The following is an 18,203-nucleotide window of genomic DNA, read 5'->3' on the forward strand; positions in this document are numbered from 1 at the left end:
CAGATGAGACATTAAATTGAAATCCCACTTGTCTTCTAAGTGAATGTAAAAGATTCCATGGCACTATTGGAAGAAAAGCAGTATATATTTTCTGATATCCTGGTCAACATTTACTTGTTTACCAAGATGTAAAATAGAAGATCTGGCCATTTATTTCATTTTCATTTGTGGAAGCTTGTTCTGCTTAAATTGTCTGTCACAATAGGTCATTTCCCCATTACTTTCCATTTGATCTCTTATCAAGTTAGCTAGAAATTGGAGAGGGAGTGGCACAATCCACAAATAATGTAAGTGGGAAAATTATCTAGTGCAAAATCTAAAATTATGACACATTTAATAAGACATTTGACATTCTGTTCTGTCTGATGTTAGTGTGTTTTGGCTGAAGGGGTGAGAATCACTGGGAAATTTCAATAAGGCAGAAATAATGACATTTAGATGCATTGAATGCAAAAGAGATTTAATTTTCTTAAATTGTTACAGCAGTTGTTGAAGAATAGCAAATAAAAGTAGAACCACAAAAATGAAAGTAGTCTTTGAAATTATTCAGCAATTCTAATGAATCAAGTTGTTAGAGCTGAATCAAAGTGAAATGTAAGCCCAGAAGCTTGAACAGGGTTAGTACAGCACAATTCAATGACAAGAATATTCTTGAAACTTCTCGAATTCTTGAATCTTGACAATTTTGAAGTTTTCAATAAATGGCATAAATATATTAATTACTTGCAAATTTCTGAATTTGCATACACTATCTCAATGACCCTTTTTTTATTGTAGTCGTAACGAAACATTGTGTATCCGGTGATGAAATTAATGAGACCTGGAAAAGTAAAATTAATCATTTAAGAAGATAGTGCTCACAAACGTAATGAGAAGTTGGCTGAAAGTAAATCATATGTGCTACAAAAGGTTTTCTCCAAAACTATGTCTTAAACAGCCTTTTTGAAGTATATCTGTGTGATTGTTGTTATGTATGAGATACAGGCATGTCTGATTGATATATCTTAAGTGAACTTGACAAGAATTGTGGATTCATGAACTGGTTAGGCTGGCCGTGTTTATAATTGATGTTGCCCCTTCTTGAATGCTTGGCCATACACACGTATGTGCCACACAATGTGCATGGAGAGTGTACTCAAGCAACACTCCTTAAGATGCATGCAGGCAAGGCATTGCATCTATCTGAAGAAGACAGCAATGTACAACAAGTTGGCTACACACAGCAACCAGATGTTAGAGGGAACAATGTTTACAAATGACATACAAATTGTGGCAGTAGTAGATCCTGCCTATTGTTCTTTGTTTATGGTTTTGGAAAAGTTCAAAATGTTGATGAATTATTTTAAAATTATGATTCCATGAGTTGATGTGATATCGGCATAGCTATTCAACATTTTGTCCAGTTGTAAAAGTGGCATTTTGGAACAACTTTTCATTAGGGAAATGGCTTATTTTTGCTTTTCAGTAGAAAATAAATTCTGTGCTTTCTACAATAATATGCTTATCTGCAACATGAGTTTTATGACCAGGCAGCAAATTGTGTATACATGTCATAGAATTGTATAGTATTTGAATGAGCACATTTGCTAAGGTTATTAATACTAACTAATATGTGAAAGAATTTTCTTTTATTTCCTTTTATATCAGTACAATAAATAGAAATATCTCCTGAATTTTTCTTGTACTATGTTCACTATATATTCATAAGCCTTTGTTATTATATATGACAGAAAGTAAGACTGAACTTTTTTTCTTATAAAGTGAAATATTTTCCCGTTCCTAATTGAAAGAAACTATGTCTTAATTAAAAATTTACCATGGTGTTCAAAAGCAGCATCCACTTGGTCACCAATGCCATACCATTCATCTTCTATCAATTTTGGATTGCCCCGATCCATTCTTTCTATAGAGTCGTCATAACTAAACAAAAAGGACACTATTATTTTTAGAATCATTATTATTTTTTAGAGAGAATGCTTGATAGAAATTTCAGTGTAACAATAAATCTCATACCTCCAATATTTGTTTTCCACAAAGAAGAATGTTTTTTGAATGTCAGGAATTTGTACTGCAGCATCGATTTTCTTCACAGCTGACGGGAAACCCAAACTAGCAATAGTCTTCGGGTATCCATTTAGAGTGTTATAGCCAGTGACAGCCCAGTATTGAGTTCCTGTGTAAGTAAAATCATTGAAATAAGTTAATTAAATAAATCATGAAAAGAATTCTACATCTCAAGCAAAGATTGACAGGCAAAATTCTTAAGCTTGAAATTTAAACTAATAAGGTTTAAGCAAATTATGTATATTTATTGACATCAAGAAAAATAAACTGAGATACTTAGTTGTAAGAATGGTGGAATGACACACACTTTCCATGGGAAGTTCTGTGATTTCAGGTCAAACAAGATCAAGGAAACCTGGCAATTAACCACTTACCATAATCCTTCCATTGACATGTCAGTGTTTTTCCATGTTAAGCATTACCTGAAGGAAGAACTGATGGGAAATAAGAGCAAAAATATACTCCAGGTGGGAATTTCGATGTCTAACAAAAATAGACACTTGATGACATTGCCACTGAATGAGCTGACCAAGTACTAAAAGGACATTGTTGGCAGAATGGATGTGCATCACACGGTAATTAAATCAGCACAAGAGTTTGTTCTGATACATCTGTCCAGAATAGAATCTATATGAGCCACTCCCAAACAACCCATGTGAAGATAAAATCTCACTTTACAGTGAAGATTCCCTCCATGATGTTTTTAACACTACCTGAAATACTCGAATTTTAAGATCTAGCCATCAAATAATGGACATTGGGAAGCACTTGAACTATCTGCAGGATGATTCTGTATCATGTTCTGGCCCAACTCCATATACTGTATTCATCATACCCTGGTTCAATAGAACAAAACCAGGCCTATATTAGGATGAAGTAGCAATATGATGACATGTATGCAGGTCAAACTTCATTATCATCATCAAATGCCAAAGCCACCCACCATTAATATCCTCAAGTTACCTTTTGAACCCAACTTAATTTATCAACTGTGACTACAAAATCAGTGCAAAGGCTGGTACATCAGTGAGGGGTGTCTCATCTCTTGACTCCTATTGCCTCTCCACAATCCAAAAGGCTCAAGTCAAGAATATAATAGAATATTAACCACTGCCTGATAGGTAACAAATATTTCTTAATGAACAAAGCAATTTTAGCATTTTTTCTAAACCTCAGCCCTTCTGTATACATTTAATTTACATTTTATATCTAAACATATTCATATACATTTGGTGCTGAGCCCATTAAAACTAGTTGTTAATACAGGCATATGTGAGGAATTAAATAAATAGTAGATTGTTTCCACTGGTTAGAAAGATGGAAACGAGAAGGTCTTATTTTAAGATAGTCACAAAAAGAGTTCAAGGGGAAATTAGAAAAAATATCTTAGACTACTTGTAGAATTCAAAATTCTCTGTTAGAATCTGTTCACAGAGTCATAGAGACAGGCCCTTTGGCCCAAACTAGTCCATACTGACTAAAATTTCCATCTACGCTAACATAATTTCCCTGCACTTGACCCATATCCTTCTAAACCTTTCCTATCCATGTATTTGTCCAAATGCCTTTTAAATATTGTTAATGTACCTGCAACAACAACTTTAGCCAGCAGCTAATTCCATATGTGTACCATCCTCTATGTAAAAAGGTTGTCCCTCAGCTTCCCTTTTATTCTTTCCCTCTACCCTTAAACTGATGTCCCCTAGTTCATGATTCCCCAACGCTGGGAAAAAGACTGAGTGCATTCACCTTATCCATGCCTCTTATGATCATATAGACTTCTGTAAAATCCCCTCTCACTCTTCTGTACAGTAAAGAAAAAGATCCTAACTTGTCCAACCTCTTCCTACAACTCAGATCCTTGAGTCCTGGCAACAACCTTGTAAATTTCTTCTGCACTCTTTCCAGTTTAATAACATCTTTCTCATAACATGGTGACTAAAACTGAACACAATACTTCAAGTGCGGCTTCAACAATGTCCTGAACATAATTCCCAATTTCGATACTGCGTGACCTGACTGATGAAGGCCAGTGTGCCAAAAGCTTTCTTCACTGCCCTTTGACTCCACTTTCAGAGAACCCTGCACCTAAACTCCATAGTCCCTCTATTCCACTATGCTCCTTAAGGCCCTACCATTCACCATGAAACTCCTACCTTGATTTGACATTTCAAAATGCAAGATCTCGCACTTAGAGTCATAGAGATGTACAGCATGGAAACAGACCCTTCGGTCCAACACGTCCATGCTGACCAGATAGCCCAACCCGTCTAGTCCCACCTGCCAGCACCCGGCCCATATCCCTCCAAACCCTTCCTATTCATATGTCCATTCAAATGCCTCTTAAATGTTGCAATTGTACCAGCCTCCATCACTTCCTCTGGCAGCTCATTCCACGCACGTACCACCCTCTGTGTGAAAAAGTTGCCCCTTAGGTCTCTTTTATATTTTTCCCCTCTCACCCTAAATCTATGCCCTCTATTTCTGGACTCCCCAACCCCAAGGAAAAGACTTTGCCTATTTACCCTATCCATGCCCCTCATAATTGCAACATGACCTCCCAACTCCTGTACTCAATACCCTGACCAATAAAGGAAAGCATACCAAACGCCTTCTTCACTATCCTATCTACCTGCGACTCCACTTTCAAGGAGCTATGAACCTGCACTCCAAGGTCTCTTTGTTCATCAACACTCCCTAGGACCATACCATTAAGTATATATGACTTCTTAGTATTAAAATCCATTTGCTATTTCTTGGCCAACTTCCCCAGTTGATCAGATAACCATCTTCACTGCTCACAATAGCTCCTATTTTGGTGTCATCTGCAAACTTACTAATCATGCCTTGTACATTCTCATCCAAATCATTGATATATAGAGGAACCTCGATTATCCAAATATCAATTATCCGAATTTTGGATTGTCTGAAGACTATCTCTAGGTCCTGCAAAAATGTTACATCAAAGAGGTATTCGATTTACCTGTACTGAAGAACATGTAAATAAGCTGGAAAATCAAAGAAACACAAGCACCTCAAGCATCGGTGACTGGATATTTTTTAGGTAAGGGTCGTTACACAGCCCTTTGCAAAAGTAAGTATTTTACAGTATTCTTGTCACTTTACCAGACTATTCATGCAAAAACTGGCCGAGAAAGTAAACGTATGTGCGAGGCGGTGCTTCTGTCTTTCTATCGCAACACTGAGTTCCCAGAAATTAATAAATGCTCTTGCCATCATAGAAGCTGTTGGGGACCTTGATTAATATTTCATATACAATATTTATGAGATGGTATGGGTTTAGTCCTTCTCAGTTTAACCTGTAATTTGCAGAATGCAAAGATTAGTTTGTTTAAATAGCAGACTCATTAAAATTATAGATTTAAACAAATTCTCCAGTAGAGCACAGCACTCGATCAGTGTAGCTTCCCTTGTTTAAAGTTAAGTCAATTATCTGAATAATTAATTATCCAAACAAAATAGTGCCCGCCCATCTCACTTGGATAATCAAGGTTCCTCTGTAGATAACAAACAGCAATGGGCCCAGCACCAACCCCTGAGGCACTCCACTAGTCACAGGCCTCCACTCCAACAAGCATCCACCCACTGCTTCCTCCCATCAAGCCAGCTATGTATCCAATTTTCCAGCTCGCCCCAGATTCCATGCAATCTCACTTTCAAAGACAGTCTACCCTATGGAACCTTGTCAAAGGCCTTACTGAAATCCATATGGACTACCTCCACCTCTCTTTCCTTGTCAACCTTTCTGGTCACATCATCAAAGAATTCTATTTTCTCTCTAGTTATTCTATTTCCTTTAATATACTTAAAGGACCTCTTTGAATTCAGCCAACACTATCTTGTGTCCCTTTTTGGTCCTACTGATTTCCAGCTTCAGTAAATTCCCGTACTCCCCATATATGTCAAATACATGAGGGCGGCATGGTGGCACAGTGGTTAGCAATGCTGCCTCACAGCGCCAGAGACCCGGGTTCAATTCCCGCCTCAGGCGACTGACTGTGTGGAGTTTGCACAGTCTCTCCGTGTCTGCGTGGGTTTCCTGCGGGTGCTCTGGTTTCCTCCCACAGTCCAAAGATGTGCAGGTCAGGTGAATTGGCCATGCTAAATTGCCCGCAGTGTTAGGTAAGAGGTAAATGTAGGGGTATGGGTGGGTTACGCTTCGGCGGGTCGGTGTGGACTTGTTGGGCCGAAGGGCCTGTTTCCACACTGTAATGTAATCTAATTATGGATTTTATTTGATTTTCTGTAAATACAGAACTGTTAATACATCTATCAGAAATAACTCTGAACTCAAAAGCACAACAAGTTATGTGTGTTTATGAAGGGCTATGATAGTGAGTTGGTTTGAGCATTATCATTTCTTCTTGTTGCCTCAGTCGAAATCCACTCCATAGTGATACTGGACCACAGCTTTGGTTTTCAGTAAATCAATCAATACACTCTAATGTAATGTCATAAATTTAGTAAGAAATCACAGTCTTGCTTTGGTACGATTAAAATAAATTTGCGAATCTTGACCTATTTTTACTGATAATGAGTCCACAAAACCAAACTGATGTTGAATTCTCTGGAAAAGGCAGATAATGTCAATTTGGACTCCTTCTTTGGATGCCTTTTTTAATCAATTATAAACTTACTTTTCATTAATTCCCTCTGGCCTGGCTGAAATGACATTCGACTAATCTAGGTTTATTGTAGCTATGTTATCTTTCAATAATTTTAAAATTATACATAGTACATTTGTAAGTTGTTCTGCAAAAAATCTATGCAAGTGCCCACAAGGCAAAATTCCCATATTACCTGCATCCCTGCAATACTGGTAAAAATGCTGTCCTCTCATGATGATGGCATTATACATTTACTATGTTTCTCCATTCAAAGAATCTGTTTGGCTGCTACTAGTTTTGCTCCTTATTTATTGATTTGCACCTGCAGGCAAAATTTACTGTTACACCCAATTAGCTTTATGCAGTACTCAAACCTCCAGAGTTGATTGAGATTTTCACTTACCTGTCTACTTCAGTCTCCATTGTCACCTTACTCCATTTTATTTTAGTACTTGTGTTCTTCAGTGTCTTTTCACTCTGTTTAATTTATGATGCCTGCACCAATTTCTCAGCCACAAATATCTGCTAGCATCCCTTGATCTTGTTTGCAGCTTAAGTAACATCATTAATTGTTGGGTGAGGGTAGTGAAAATGTAATTTACATCTGACCCATAGTATACCTCTAGCATCAACATCTCTTACATTAAGTTGGAAAATTACAAAGTCATACATCTGTGAGATATTATATTATAGGTCTCTTTACCAATCTACTCACAAGCACTCTTCATTTATAATACCGCATTCCCACTCAGTCATTCATAACTCTGTACTAACTCACTCACTAGCTCGCTATGTTCATAAAACTGCATTTTTGTAGTACATCTTACTATTACAAGATAGACTAAATTAAAACATCCCTTCCAACCCACTACTGCTTCTTCACACCTTCAATCCTTGTTGGCCTGATGTTGCAAGCTTATGTTTAGATCTATTTCTAAATCAAAAGCTACCCCTGAATAAGTGTCAATATTATCACCTATCCAGAACAATGCCATCTCTGTCACCAGGTCTCCATGATTCACCGGAAACTATGGAAAGATTGTAATATTAATCAGCGTTTAGCAACCGTCTCTCAGGACCTGAGTACTTACAGAACATCAATCAGTTTCCTCAACTTAAATACATATTAATTAAGAAATCTTTTTTAAGAAATAATCAAAACAGCACTTCTGTGAATCAGCATGAACGAGAGTCAAAACCAGTAATAGTAAATAACATCTCGTGACCCAGTTGCAGTAATCAGTTCACTATCCTTTGTGCTTTTATTAAGCACATGTATAATTTCTAACTTCTTTAGGGTTAGTATTTTTATTGACATTTACTAACTTAAAAGATAAAAGGACTAACACTTCTTGATTATGCAAGCAGACCGGACAGACACTTTAACCCCGTCAGGGGTAACAGTCAGCATTTAACAAATGTTTAAATCATCTCCCGCTTTCCCTGGACAGATGTCACACAAAAAATTGTGTATAATAGATACAATTATGTAACACCATAGTGCTAGAATTTTAATGTATGTAAGAACTGTGTATAAAGATGATGTGATGTTGTGTGATTTTTAACTGTGTATAAAGAGGCTACTGTAAGAACGGTACTTCGGGATTCCATCACCGCCTCGAACTGTGCTACCGCGGATGCTAAATAAAGAGACTATTTTCGCTACTTGACACAATCTCACACATCTAACACTCTCAATATCATAAAAACACAGCACGGATAATTTAGAGAAGATTTCTAACCTTTGAAAAATAGTGTAGTTCCCTTAAAAACATTTTCATATGAAGCATCAATTTTTGTCGGGAGATCTGGCCATAAAGATTTGGTCAGCGTTAGAATTGCATTTGGCATTCGTGGGACAACACGCCAAACAAACCTAAATGCAAATTCAAAAGATTAGTGCTATCCAATTCTTCTAATTATTAATGTTTGGTTAATATCATCATGTTGATATTGAACATTAAACAGAACATCAGTCTAGACATTAAAGGATATCCTGTAATATTAAGTTGATTGGTTGCTATATTTTAATAGTCATGATTCAAAGTTGACAATTGATCTCTTAAAATCCAACATTGCAGTTTGTGAACAATACATTTTTATTATTCCTGTAAGTGTAATCATTGCGTACTTATAAAATGTGAAACACACAATAGCACATGAGAAGTAAACCAATGAGTTATATTTTCCTGACAGAACTCAAAAAAAAAGGAATAAGTGGAGGAGGATATTCATTGTTTCATGACTTCTGCAAGAGGTGCACTTCCAGAAAAGCAGATGAATGATGTGAAATGGAATAATCCTGGTCTTTCCAACTAAATTTATTCTTCATATTACTTTGCACCTTCAAATAGAAGTGTTCCTTAGAAAGTTAGCAGTGGATCCCCAGCAGACTGTAAGCTTTGTGAACAAAAATAATAAATCATATTAAATTGGATTCATTGTGGATAGGGATTTAGTAGGAAGTAGGAGTCAGAGTAAGTGATATAGGTTGTATATTCTAATGAGAAAGATGCAAATAGAGATGGCCCCAGGGATCTGAAATAGGTTCTTAGCATTTCACCATATTTATAAATGACATAAATAAGAAAATAGAGAGTTGTATATCCAAGTTTAATAATGTCACCAAATTAGGAGGAAAATTAATCAGTGTACAGGAGAGCAGAAGGGCTCTTGTGCCATAGTGGTAGTTCCCTCAACTCTGAGATAAGGCACTTGGGTTCAAATCCCCTGCTCCAGAGGAGTGTAGTAACATCTCTGAACAGATTGATATTTTAAAAAGAAAAGGAAGCAGATATTTACAAAGGGATATTGATAGATTAATTGCAGACAAAACTGTGGTAGATCAACTTAAATGGAAGAAGTGTGAAGTAATCATGTCTGAGCAATTAATCAAAATTGTTTCCAAATGGTGAGAAGCTACAGACTGAATAAGAAAAGAGATTCAGAGCCATATACAAAAGCTAATAATTAGTTATGCGAAGTCCTAATGACTAATGGCTCTCTATCTTGACAGGTCAAAATCCTGGAATTCCTTCCCTGAGGACATTGTAGGTCTACCTACAGCACATGGACTGCTGTGGTTCAAGAAGTTATGGGTAAGAATATTTGGCTATGGGTAAGAATATTTGGTCCTCAGTAGGGCACTTGCCAGGAGAACCCTGGGAAAACTTGTCTCTTTACATTTTATTTACAAGAAAGATTTAATCTCAAAATGTTATCTTTTTTTCTTTTCAGATGCTGATAGACTCAATATCAATGCCAAAATGTCAATAATATATCAGATTTATAATGTTTACTTCTTTAAACTGTACTAACATGTTTAGAGTATTCTCAAGTCCTGATAAAGACATGAATGACAGAAAATTGTTCCATACCTGTCTTTATAGAACATAATTTCTCCACGAAGTGTACTAACTGCATCAAAGGAGAGGAAAGGATCACATGTCTCTGGGGTCTTTGGGTGATGTTTTTGGTCATGATTACCTGATGAACCTAGGTTAACATATTTACAGTCACAGAGATGTACAACACAGAAACAAACCTTTTGGTCCAACTTCTCCATGCCAATCAGATATTCTAAATTAATCTAATCCCATTTGCCAGCATTTGGTCCATATCCCTGCAAATCCTTTCTATTCATAAACCTATCTTGATGCCTTTTAAATGTTGTAATTATATCAGTCTCCACCACCTCCTCTGACAGTTCAATCCAAACACACACCACCCTCTGCATGAAAACATTGCCCCTTAGCTTCCTTTCAAATCTTTCCCCTATCACCTTAAATCTATACCCTCTAGTTTTGGACTCTACCACCGCAGGGTCTATTTACTGTAGCTATGCCCTTCATAGTGTTATAAACCTCTTTAAGGTCACCCCTCAGCCCCTGACACTCTGGGAAAAATAGCCCCAACCCATTCAGTCTCTCCCTATAGCTCAAACCCCCCCAACCCTGGCAACATCCTTGTAAATCTTTTCTGATCCCTTTCAAGTTTCAAACATCCTTCCTAAAGCAGGAGGACAAGAATTACACATGGCCTAACCAATGTCCTGTACAGTCACAACATGACCTCCCAACCCCCATAGTCAATGCTCTGACCAATAAAGGCAAGCATATGAAATACCTTCTTCACACTCCTATCTACCTGCAATTACACTTTCAAGAAACTATGAACCTGCATGAATATATCATAGTGAAGTCCATCTTCAGCCATAAGTGCCAAGGGGATAATCCATCATGGCTTCCTTCTGAGGTACCCAGCATCACAGATATCAGTCTTCCACCAATTTAATTCAGTCTTCATGAAATCAAGAAATGGCTGAAGACACTTGATTCTGAAAAGACTATGGGCCTTGACAGCACTCAGGCTAAAGTACTGAAGACTCGTGCCTTGGAACTAGTTATGGCCTTTGCTAAGCTGTTCCAGTACAACAACAACAATTTCATTTACCCAACAATGTGGAAAATTGTCTATGTATGTCCTGTGCACAAAAAGGCAGGCTTCCAGGGGAGGGGATAGCCTAGTGGTATTATCGCTGGACTGTTAATCCAGAGACCCAGATTATGTTCTGGGGACCTGTTTTTGAAACCCGTTATGGAAGATGCTAGAATTTGCATTCAATAAAAAAATTTCAGGAATTAAAGAGGCTAACGATCATCATAACTCCATTGTCAATTGTCAGAAAAACCCAACAGCACAGAAACAGATCTTTCGGACCAGATATCCTAATCTAATCTAGTCTCATTTCCCAGCACTTGGCTATTATCCCTCTAAACCCTTCCTATTCATACAACCATCCAGATGCCTTTAAATGCTGTAATTGTACCAGCCTCCACCACTTCCTCTGGCAGCTCACTCCATACGCCCATCATCCTCTGCTTGAAAACGTTACCCCTTAGCTCCCTTTCAAATCTTTCCCCTCTGACCCTAAACCAATGCCCTCTAGTTCTGAAATCCCCCACCCCAGGGAAAATACTTTGTTTATTTACCCTATCTATGCTGCTCATGGTTTTATAAACCTCTATAAGGTCACACCACAGCCTCTGACACTCTAGGAAAAACAGCCCCAGCCTGTTCAGCCTCTCCCTACAGCTCAAACTCTCCAACTCTGGAAACATCCTTGTAAATCTTTTTTGAACCCTTTAAAGTTTCACATACTAGAATCATAGTTATGCAAGTCTTAAATAACAGATTTGAATTTCTTTCCTTGTCACCTTAAGAAACATTCGTGGTTATAGAATCCATACGGTGTGGAAACAGGCCATTTGGCCCAATGGATCCATGCTGACCCTCTGAAGAGCATCCCACCCAATCCCTATCACACTGCATTTCGCATGGCTAATACACCGAACCGACACATCCCTGAACACTACGGATAATTTAGCATGGCCAATCCACCTAATCTGTACATCCTTAGACTACGTGAGAAAACCGGAACACTCGAAACCCATGCAGACATGGGGAGAATGTGCAAATTCTACACAGACAGTCGTCCCAGGGTTGAATCAAACCTGGGTCCCTGGCTCTGTGGGGCAGCAATGCTCATCACTGAGCCATGATGTGCAAAATTCCTGACTAACAAAGCTCATTTTCATTTTTTAAAATCTTATAGTTTTGCCACTTTGCTGCATTGATAATATTTGGGACATGAGCATTTTTGCATTTTGAAATCTTGTATGCGTTCATTCTGGTGTAAGTTGTTGCATGAAATTTAGGAAAATAAATATGGCTATGCAACAGACAAACCTTGATTTTTGTTACTACATGCTTTATAGTAATTCCTGTTTGATTGTAATTTGAGAGGCTGCCAACTGCAAATACACTCATAAATTCACTACTTTTAAAGTTAAAAAAACTTTCTCAATTCTTTCTCACACATTAGCAGTTTGCTTGTCCTTTGCTTGGATGAGAAAAACTTGATGGACAATCAACATGATAGGTGGAAGGCAAGTTTGCTGAGAGTTTTGATGTGCAGTCCTGCAGCTGATGGATGCTAGACTGTGACTACAGTTCTGGTCTGTGTAACACCAAGAGCATAAGAACTAGAAGCAGGAGTAGGTCATCCGGCCCTTGGAGCCTGTTCCACCATTCAATAAGATTATAGCTGATCTTTTTGTGGACTCAGCTCCACTTACCCGCCCTCCCATCGTATCCCTAAATTTCTTTATTTTTCAAAAAAAATCTACTTAGCTTTAAAAGCATTTACTGAAGTAGCATCAACTATTTCCCTGGGCAGGGAATTCTACAGATTAACAACTTTCTGGGTTGAAAAGTTCCTTCTCAATTCAGTCCTAAATCTGCTTCCTCTAATCTTGTAGCTACGCCGTCTTGTTTTAGCTTCACCTGCTAGTGGAAACATCCTATCTACTTCTATTTTATCTATTCCCTTCATAATTTTCTATGTTTCTCTAAGATTCCCCCTCATTCTTCTAAATTCCAATGAATATAATCCAAATCTACTCAGTCTCTCCTCATAAGGCAACCCCCTCAACTCTGGAATCAACCTAGTGAACCTCCTCTGCACCCCCTCCAGTGCCAGTACATCCTTTCTCAAGCAAGGAGACCAAAACTGCACTCAGTACTCCAGGTGTGGCCTCACTAGCACCTTGTACAGCTGCAAAATTAAGTCCCTGCTTTTAAACTCAACCCCTTTAGCAATGAAGGACAAAATTCCATTTGCCTTCCTAATTACTTGTTGTACCTGCAGATCAACCTTCTGTGATTCACGCACAAGAACACCAAGGTCCCTTTGCATAGCAGCATGCTGCAACTTTTTACCATTCAAGTAATAATCTTTTTTACTGTTACTCCTATCAAAATGGATGACTTCACATTTATTAACATTGTATTCCATCTGCCAGACCTTTGCCCACTCACTCAATGTATCTATGTTCCTCTGCAAAGTTTCACAGTCCTATGCACACTTTGCTTTGCCACTCATCTTAGTGTCATCTGCAAACTTTAACACACTACATGTGGTCGCCAACTCCAAATCATCTATATAAATTGTAAATAATTGCAGTCCCAACACCGATCCCTGAGGCACACTACTAGTCACTGATTGCTAGCCAGAATACCACTCATAACCAGTCCTCTATCCATGCTAATACTTTACCCCTAACTCCATGCATTCTTCTCCTATGCAGCAGCCTCTTGTGTGGCTGTTCAGTTGTTCATACTGGTGAAATAGGGCAAGTTACTTTTCTGGGGTGCCTATGTGTACCTACTTCAGGGAAGATAATCAGAAGAACTGGTTGTGTCCTGGCAACAAGATGAATGGTTTGGAGTCTCATACTTTGGGAAACTGTTCAAACGCCATTCATGGAGGGCCCATACAAATGAAAAAGAATCACACCAGCTGGGGATGAGAGTTCTATTCTGTGCTCCTGAAGTGAACAAATCTAATTGAAGTTGATTGCCATCCCAATATTTCCAAAGTTTAATGCTTTTGCAGTTGGCAAAATGGTTCTGAAGGACAATATCACCAACACTGTGAGGTGTCATGGGTCTTTCACTCTCAATGCAGCATCAAAAACCTCAGCTCTCTCTAGACTGTCAACTGGTGGTATGTTGTCAAGCCTGTAAGCTGAAAGTTCAAAAAGAGCCCATTGAGTCTGCACCAACCACCCGAACAGCATCCTACCCCAACCCCCATCCCTGAAATCTTACATTTCCCATGGTTATTCTACCTAGTATGCATGTCCCTGGATACTACAAGCAATTTAGCATGGCCTGTGGACTGTGGAGGAAATCACACAGATTTTACTAATCAATTGAACTTAAATTCCACCATCTGCTGTCTTGGAATTTAAATCTGTCACGGGTATTAGTCTGGGTCTCTAGATTACTATTCCATTGTCTCCTTGTTATCTTAATGTTCCTTCTGCGGTATTATGATGAAAGTATGCATTGATATAAGGCAATATGATCTACAGTAGCTGCTTATAATCAAAGTGATGCAAATCACTTCATTATTTATCATTTTTGTTCTAGAAAACCAAATCGAACCTACCATACAGTGCCTGTATTCCCACAACATCATCATACGGTAGTCTGAACTCTTGCATATTTGAATATGAATATGTGGGGAACATCAAAGCCCCCACGTCTTGAGAATGAGCCATTCCTAGAATGTGTCCAATTTCATGAGCAGCCACCAGGAATAAGTTATATCCTGTAAAGCCATAGAAAACGTTCCATTATAACAGCCTATTTCCAAATTTTATTACAGGACAGAGAATCTTAAAGACTCAGTTTAAAATGACAGAATCACAGAGAAGAGACTAGTGTAAAGTTACAATATTTTGTGTAATAAATAAACACACAGCTAAATTAAGAAAAAAACTGTACCTGTTCACAATGACTTAATACACAAGTTATGTCTATATATAGGTTTATATATATTTATAATAAGACAAGAATTTTGGTGTTATTGCACTTTGAATCCAATTATTCAGTTAATTTGCATTTAGGATTTAGAATGTAATTACTTCTGGAGAATACTAATGTGAAATTTTCCACATCTCACGACCCTCTTAGCCAATGTGGAAAACAGGTAAATTGCTGTATATATTCTATGCAGTTTTGAATAATTAATTCTATAATGGAAGCTGTCTTTCCTGACTAAATTTAAAATGGAACTTAAAGTCTGCATATGTGCAAGCATAACACATAATGCAAAAGATGAGTGCAAACACCCTGACTTGGCCAGCTTACTCCACAATCTTTAATAGCTGTGAGACAGCTACTTTTTAGAGGAAAAGTTTCTGCTAACCCTCACTTAGAGCAGTAAGTCCCACCTCGGAGAGTTGTCATTCAATCAAATGGCTGGCAGCTCTCTCGTCCTGGCATTGCCACCAGGAGCAGTGACCACTGTTGGTACTGCAACAATTCCTGATGGAAACAAGCTGGAATGGAGATAAACTTCAAAGACAGTCCCAGATTTTGCCTTGAAGGGCTGAGGTTAAGAGAAGTGGGGCTGGGGTAGACTGGTCCGGGGCGAGGGAAACGCAAGGGTCAAGGGACTACATTTGCAGGGGGCCTCTGCTTGGCACAGGAGACATTCAAAGAAAGCAACTCCTCTGTTTTGCCTAGCATGCCACATGCAATGAGTGGGAGGCATACTTTATGCTGGCCTCCTTCCAATAAAGGCAAAATTAAATGGTTGCTTTAGAGCCATAATTTAACAACAAGTGAGGGTTAAGGGTTCCCAGTACCTCCCCCACTGCGGGCAAAACTGCAGTTCAGGCAGTAGGCACCAGCAACTGATTGACAGGTTAATTCCCAACAGTAGAATATTGGGTACCTTTGAATATCTTTAGTTCAATTCAGAGAACTGACTTCTGTTGTTCGGCTATTCATTTCATCCATGTAAACATTTAGCAAGGCAAATGTCCATGAATTTTTTTTTAGTTTAAAACTCCTGTTGGTCAAGAGGTTTAAGAGGTAGTTTCTGAAAAGACTATTTACTTGCTTGTGGACTAGTTTTATTTCTATTCAGTGTTTTTATTTTTTTTGCTACTGTTTGATTATGCTTTCCTACTCATTAGTAAGTCTTTCACTGTGGGCAACACACATTGTCTCAAATGTTCAAGATGCAGTGAAAACATTAAGAGGAATTTTGTTCTTGTCATCTCAGATGTGGTATATATAACAGTACAAATTTCTGATCATGGGAGACTCAATCAGGTAACAGAAGATGCAACTTATGTGAAATATTCAAATTATAACAGAGTTTTTCATCAAATTCTGAGGTACTGAAAATGTGGCAAGGAAAGAGATTGAAGGGCAGCACCAAGTACAAATAAAATAGCTAGCCAAATGGAGAGAGGGGAATTCGGCATATAGGTAACTCTGGTGCACTCCCTTGCACCTCTTAGCTGTCTACTAGAGTTACTTGAGGCCTTAGATAAAGTTCTCTGCTCATTCATTAGGTAGTGCAAACAGACTTAAATACAAAAATAGATATTTAATATTAAAATAAAATGAACAAATTAAAAATATAAATAAAAACTGAAAATACTGCAGATGCTGTAAATCAGAAACAAATTCAGAAACTGTTGAAAAAGCTCAGCAGGTCTGGCAATATCTGTGAAGAGAAATCTGATGATCCTTTCTCAGAAGGGATTGCTGCTGAATCAGTCAAGAATACAAAGATAGCGAGAAAATGGTTTACTCACCAAAATGCTTACAAATATTTTAAGTGAATATGCAAAGTATGTAACTCATACGAACTTTTTTGATGATAATAGACTATATTCTGAGTTTGATTACATTATTTAAACTTTGTACCATTTGAGTCCATTGACCATGTTTCAGCTTCGTCAAAATGAACATCACCTCCAAGATTTGGACCTGGTGGAAAGCCATGTGCCAGAATGCCATTGGGTCCATCAAATGGATATCCATCGTTATGTACTAGCAAAAATAAAAGTGAAAAGATAAATTATTATTTAATTTCATTGTGTTTTCCTAAATTACCTCAATATCACAAAATACTGGTCAATTACCTGCAAATACGAAGGATATCATTATGTCAGCTACGCCATTTGAAATCCTGATGAATTTCAAAGGTGTGACATCGCTCCACACTTTGAATGCTGCTTTGATAGCTGTAACCACTTCACTTGATGTAATATCTGGACTATAGTTGATGATCCTTTAGGAAAATAATCAAAAAATGAGCTAAAATACTATGTTTATTATCAAAAATGCCACCTAAAATATCAGAGAAACATAAAATTTACCTATAAGTCAAGTTGTTATGTAGCCATTTGATACGGCCTGGAAAGTGATTGTACTGAAGTGATTGACTGTCCTGAATTCCACATCGAGGTTTCTTCATGATTTCTAAAGTTTCAGAATTCAGCTCACCTGTTACTAGGAGGCCAAAGAAGTTTTGCATTTTCATAATATTTGCTCTTAGATTATCATTACTACTTGCTTTCAGACCATCAGAAGAGTCATAAAATTGCATGAGATATTGCTAGAAAAGCAGAACAACACGTTAGTAAACATTGCTCAAACATACTACTTTTTGAAGATTGTAATATAAATAGTTAGTCTTAACTTTTAAACCCTTGAATACCTTAGCAAAATCCAAATCATGCTGATTTATCTCAGAGGATAAGGGAAATGTAAACACAAATGTAGAGTTGAGCAGTATCAGCAGAATTGGAACCTGGAAATATTTCATTTTCTTCTTAATTGGAGATATAGGTGAAATGGATGCTGTTTCCTTCAGCCACTTTTATATACTTGACTAATCCAGCAGCATTGCATAATTCATCCAATATTGTCATTAACTTCCATATACTAAAAGATTGCAACTAGGGCCAGGATATGATTTTTATTTTTTAAAAATTTGAGCATTATTGACAGGAAACCACATGGTAGCTCTGTTACATGTTGCATCACCCTTTGTTCTTGGACACTAAAATAATAATGTGTTCAACTCCTTTAGTATTTTCTGTTCCATGACTATGATCTGTTTGTTTGAATCCCTCTTCC

The 18,203-nt window shown here is 37.6% G+C and overlaps 1 protein-coding gene across 2 annotated transcripts; it reads right to left on the reverse strand.

Moving 5' to 3' along the window:
* Positions 1–439: 439 nt before the first annotated feature.
* On the reverse strand, positions 440–17,922 carry LOC122550687 (collagenase 3-like). 2 transcript variants are annotated; one of them, XM_043691796.1, is made up of 10 exons: positions 17,782–17,922; positions 17,441–17,679; positions 17,204–17,352; positions 16,986–17,111; positions 14,707–14,868; positions 10,070–10,187; positions 8,435–8,568; positions 2,014–2,173; positions 1,817–1,920; positions 440–820 (listed from the first exon to the last, which is right to left on the reverse strand). In XM_043691796.1, the coding sequence occupies exons 1-10, from the start codon at positions 17,887–17,889 to the stop codon at positions 720–722; spliced, it is 1,401 nt and encodes a 466-aa protein (XP_043547731.1). In that variant the 5' UTR covers positions 17,890–17,922; the 3' UTR covers positions 440–719. The 2 variants fall into 2 exon arrangements, with proteins under 2 accessions (XP_043547731.1, XP_043547732.1); XM_043691797.1 differs by having other exon boundaries at positions 17,441–17,543; positions 17,782–17,863.
* Positions 17,923–18,203: the final 281 nt, after the last annotated feature.

This window comes from Chiloscyllium plagiosum, chromosome 6, assembly GCF_004010195.1.
Source record: "Chiloscyllium plagiosum isolate BGI_BamShark_2017 chromosome 6, ASM401019v2, whole genome shotgun sequence".
Taxonomy (NCBI): domain Eukaryota; kingdom Metazoa; phylum Chordata; class Chondrichthyes; order Orectolobiformes; family Hemiscylliidae; genus Chiloscyllium; species Chiloscyllium plagiosum.